At 25.9% G+C, this 5,752-nt stretch overlaps 1 protein-coding gene across 3 annotated transcripts in view; it reads right to left on the reverse strand.

The window, feature by feature from the left end:
• Nucleotides 1-5,752, reverse strand: part of LOC106789428 (potassium voltage-gated channel subfamily KQT member 1-like) — a 25,526-nt gene that overhangs the window by 1,420 nt on the left and 18,354 nt on the right. For all 3 annotated transcript variants that reach the window (XM_014753615.1, XM_014753614.1, XM_014753613.1), the window contains one exon: nucleotides 2,146-2,328. In XM_014753615.1, coding sequence (XP_014609101.1) covers nucleotides 2,146-2,328 — 183 coding nt within the window. The remainder of the gene's footprint in view (nucleotides 1-2,145; nucleotides 2,329-5,752) is intronic.

Genomic DNA, 5,752 nt, shown 5'->3' on the forward strand with positions numbered 1-5,752 from the left:
TTTTTTTTTTTTTATATATACCATCAGTTGGAAAATAATTGTTTAAGACACGAATTATATATTCTTGTTTAAAATTGAAGTATTAAAAAAAAAAAAGGGGGACTGGAATAATTTGAGCAAAATTATTCACGAACTTTACGAATGTTTTATGACAATTGTTTTTGTTTAATGAATTTAATTCGATGATAAGAATAATTTGATTGTTTTAATAAACGATTCAAGATTGTATTCGTTCATTGTTGTTTTAAAAACAAATTTATATAACAATAATATGTAATATAAAAAAAGAAATTGTATGTGTGTGTAACTTTGTAAATTGGATAAATGATACTTATATTTTCTCTGGTTCCAGTATTCCTCCTAATGCTAGAATTTCTATAAAAATTCGAACGTCTTCCTGTATTCCTATTATTGTTCCCATCATTTTCGTATTCAATCACAAACGTTGATTTATTTTTAACGTTAGATCGCATACTATATTACGCGACGTGAATTATTATCTAAACGCACGATTATTAATACGATTTTCAATATTATATTTTCCATTTAATTATATTTCCTTATTTTTCGGAAAAAAAAAAAAACAAAAAAAAACAAAACTTCACTTATCTACAAATTAAATTCCACATTTTTAATAATTTTCTTTTTACTCGAGTAAAAAGAAAAAACAAAACAAAACCAATAAAATATTTCGTAAAGTACAAAAATTAAAAGAAAAAAAGGTTTGACAGGATAGAAAAAAAAAAAAAAAAAAAAAAAAAAGAACAAAACAAATTGATAAATAATAAGTCAAATAAATAAATGATGAGTAATAATAAATAAATAAAAAGGTCTCTCTGTTTTAATTTCTTTTCTTTTCTAAATTTGTCACACACGGATGTAATGATAAATTAAAAAAAAAGAATAGAAGAGGAAAAGAAGAAAAAAAAAAAAAAAAGACACATTATTAAAACGACGAAGAAGAAGAAGAAAAAAAATGATAATAATATAATATCACGGGAAAACAAGTTTGAGGAACGATTGACAACTGAATCAACAATAATACAAGCTGGTGGACATCAGACAACGATAGGAAATCCAATTATCGATAAGTTAGTATTGGTTGACCGTGCACTGGCTTACTTTCCAACTCGTGAAAATAATCTTTCTATTACGTAATTACCTCCCCCTCCCACCTCTCACCCCCAAACAACCAAACAGACGTCGTATTTATTTACGTCGATGACGATGATGATGATGATGGTAATAATAAAAACAATAATATATAGAAAGAAAACAATAATAATAATAATAATAATAATATAATTCTTTATGATCGATGATTATGAAAATGATTGACCGATTATATTGTATTACGTAATCATTTTAATATAATTAATTAATTGTATCGTTAAAATATATTCGTGCGTTTGATATTTGCAAATGTTTTTTCTTTTTTGTTTTGTTTTTTTTTTAATAACAATCGTACAGAAATAACATTTTGTATCTTTACAAAATAAATGTATAATATAATATCAAAAAATATGATATATATATATCCAATAATCGTTAACAATAAGGTAACCTCCTCAGGTAAAGTATTATTATCATCGATAATAATATCGTAGTTACTTGAATATTTATAAATGACATACTAGTTGAAATAGTATTGCGAAGAAAAGTAATCGAAAACCTTTTCCTAGAGTTGTAGTTCGATTGATTCGAATTAGATCGAAATTAAAGAAGTATAACGTAGACGACGACAATAATAATAGGAATAAAAGAAAAAAAAAAACAGAAGATAAAGAAAAGGAAAAATGAAAGAACAAATAATACGATTGAATTTTTATATCGAACATAATTCAAAATAAATAGAATATTATATATATGATACATAAAAATTAGTGACACATTTTCTGATGAACAATATATATTCGAAAAATAATTATTTAATTGTTAAATTAATTTATAATCTAATTGAATGTATGTTCAACATTTTTTTTTTTTCAATTATTTTAAACAATTTGATAAAAAAAATGAATATTCGAATGTTGTGTGTTAATTTGATTTAGGAAATGATAATAACGTGTTCACGTTGATTGTATTAGTTAAAAAAAAAAATGATATAAGATTAGATAAGAACAAATTAGGGGTTGAAATGTTTACCTCCAGTAAAGGTGTCATTGTTGTCAGACTGTAAGGTGGCACTGGTATCGGAAAGGGGTGATGGTGCAGGCCTTAAATCCGATGGTGGTTCCAATCTCAATAAATCACTTCCGGTATCTCCAGCACCCCCTCCATTCCCCCTTCCCACCTGTACAATCGTTGCATTAACAGGTCCCCGGTTACCTGTCATAAAATATAACAAAATCTGATTATTTCATGAATTTGTTTATCCTACAAAAATATTAATCTCATAACTAAATTAAAAAAAAATATATATATATATGTGAATAAAATTATTTGATGGATTTCAAAAAGTATTGGGTTATCTAAAAACAAATTTTATTTATTGTTTAATTCAAATTAAGTAAACAAATGTAATTTTGTGACAAATTGTTTGATAATAAAAAAAAATCGTAAATAAATATACAGGTGTACCCCTCGTTTAAATGTTACACCTTACAAAAAATACAACTAAAGATAAAACTTTATTCTTTTTTATATTTTATTTTTCTCAATTATAATTGGAAATATTTTATTTCCAAAATTCTCTTCTTCTTTTTCTTTCTTTTTTTTAATAAATAAAATTGAATATATTTAAAAAGAAATAATATAAAATATAAAATAATAATATAATAATAATAATATAAAAAATTGTATAAATATTTTCTATTAATATTTAATCGATGGGGATATGATGGGGCTTTGATTGAAAAATGAAATACAAAATAAACGCGGGGCACAAAAAAAAAAAATTGTAAATTATTTCTAAAAGGGTGTGTTGTCGGTGTTTCGTCTAAATAAGGGCAGGATCATCGGCACTTCTCGACGATATTACTAAGTGGTAATTAACCTCGGTGTCATTTTCTCAAGGCACCTTCCTCTCCCATATTCAGCCCCTTTTCCACCCTTCCCTTATTTTCAAGCCTTCACTTTTCTCGAGGGTAAACCGAGCTCAAATTGAATCCGTTTAAATCGTACTACGGTTGGATCAAAAGGACAGGAGTTGAAGGGATCATTTTGTATTCGTCGTTCATCGACAAAGAAAGAAAAAAAGACAGAAAAAAAAAGAGAGTAATTTAGAAGAAGATAATTCGATGCAAAAATGCAAAAACCGAATCGATTTTCGAGAAAGAAAAGGAACGAGAACAAAAATAAGAGACCCCCTTTTTAAACAAAAATTATTCATGATCTTGCAATCTGTGACAAACGAGTATTGCAAATGTAATGTTTTATGTATAATAGTAAGGGTTGATAAGGCTGAAGAACAATTATATTAAAGCATTTATTTTTGAAAAAGATTTTTTTTCTTTTTGTAATATTTAAAAAAATCAAACTTTATTCGGAAAAAATTTATTCGTAATTGTTTGATTGTACTATTATTATAAACACTTGTAAAACTTTTCTGAAGTATAACTTCAAAAAAAACAAAAAGACAAAAAAAAAAATAAAAAAAAAAAAAGGGCAAAAATATATTAATGAATAATTGGCCAATTTTTTTTTTTAAATATAATATAATACAATATTAATCTATAATTTATTTATTTATTTATTTATTTATTTGATAAATAATCTTTTATAGGAATAAGTAAAAATAGTAGAGCTTGATATAAAAATTCATAATGATTCACGTTTGAGTCATCGTCAATCGTTAAACAAAACTACCGATGACGCACGAAAAAAGTTTTCATTTCGCGTGTAAAGTCACGAACCCGAATCCGAACTTATAATATATGAAAATTACTATAAAGTATAATAATAATTTAACGATTAATAATAATAATAGCACACACGATCATATTTGATAAAGCGGACCTGAAATTTGGATATCCTAAAAATATACATTTCAAAGTTACGGGGTAGAGGGAGGGGGAGGGTTTTGGAAAAAATTTAATTTACAATATCGTTGAATAAGAAACGAAATGTTTTTTTCATAGTTACGAATATTAAAACAATGGTTTCGATAACGTATATTAAATATTTCATTTCATAGGTAAAAGTAAAGAAAATAAATTGAACATTTATGTGCAACAGATTGTGTTCGAGGGGAATAAATGAATAATCCTAATTCCATGGTAGAAAAGTGAAGGATTATCTTGACCTAGATTTGATTCAGTGGACAGTGATGGTATTAAATAAACTATTCATTGTTTCCGCTAGGGATTTTCTAGAAAATGTCAACGTGGGTTGGTCATTCTAAAGTATAATACTATACACGTAAGTAACCAACCCTATGTCAGGTGTAGCTTTAAAAAGAACAAAAATAAATAATAAAATGGCAACACGACAAAGTTTGTTCACTCAAAAATGAAAAAGAAGTTGAATAATCCTCGAGAAAAGGACGTTGGTTGTTTGGTTGGTTGATTGTTTCATTTGTAATTGTTCAATGTAAAAAGTAGCAACATGGAAACGTATAAAAATCGTCAACAACAAATAGTGTACAAAATTTTTCATTGAAGATACAACTTTTTGAATGACCCAGTTCTTCGAGAGAGACCCTTTTCCCCCTCCCCCTTCATCACTCATCACCCCACCACAACCACCACAAGCAACATCTTGTTATTAATGTTTACCTATTCGACATTTGTAGTATGCTTATACAACATTCAAGTAGACCATGTAACACTGTAATGAGGTACACGTGCATTTACGTGGAGAATTAATTAAACCCATACTTCCTGGCAATCACGACAATATAATAACAATGAAAGTACTTACGATATATAAGAAGGTATATACACTAGATTTCTATTAAATAATTAATTACCATCAAAATTAATCTGAAGATGTAATAAAATTGTGTGCATTGGTTTAACAAAAAAATAGGACAGAATGTAAGTTTTATATTTTAATATTTGAAACAATTTATATTTAAAATTGATTTTCTTTTGGGGAGGGGGGATATTTTTATTTCGTTATAATAATCATTTGAAAATGATCATTATTCTATTTTTTGTATTTATTAATATTGTTAATGTGTAGTTTATAATAGAATGATGTTGGGTTTACTTTTGTAGTGTGTTAGACGTTATGTCGAGTATTTGTACACGAGTATTAAGTTATCTACTTGTCAAAACTGTAGGGATTTGAAATAGACAAGAGTTACGAACGGTTATAGGTTTCTTGTTGTCTGAATTATATTACAATAGAACGATATTGGATGTAAAGGTAAAGCTGAACGTTTAGTATTAATAATACCTTATCCAAAATTTAACGAATCTAAAATGTTCAAATTTGTTCATTAGTATTAAACCAATACATCTATAATAATAAATAAAAGTAATCCACAAATAAAAAACAAAAATACTATTAAATAACATGTAACGATTAACATAGAATTTGGTAGAAATGAAAATCAAAAACAAATCTAGGATATTATTTAAATTTAATATACCAATAAAGTCTAACTAAGAATAAAAACGAAATAATAATTAATCAACAGTTTATTTTCCAACAAATTATTTTTTCCAATTGTCCAATCTTTGAATTAAGCAAGAAAATAAATAAATAAAACCTAAAAGAAATTAAACGAAATAATAATTAATCAACAGTTTATTATCCATCAAATCATTTTTTCCAATTGTCTAATCTTTGAATGAAACAAAAAAAT

The sequence above is a fragment of the Polistes canadensis genome, unplaced genomic scaffold (assembly GCF_001313835.1).
Source record: "Polistes canadensis isolate GaletaPanama2010 unplaced genomic scaffold, ASM131383v1 scaffold_182, whole genome shotgun sequence".
NCBI lineage: Eukaryota > Metazoa > Arthropoda > Insecta > Hymenoptera > Vespidae > Polistes > Polistes canadensis.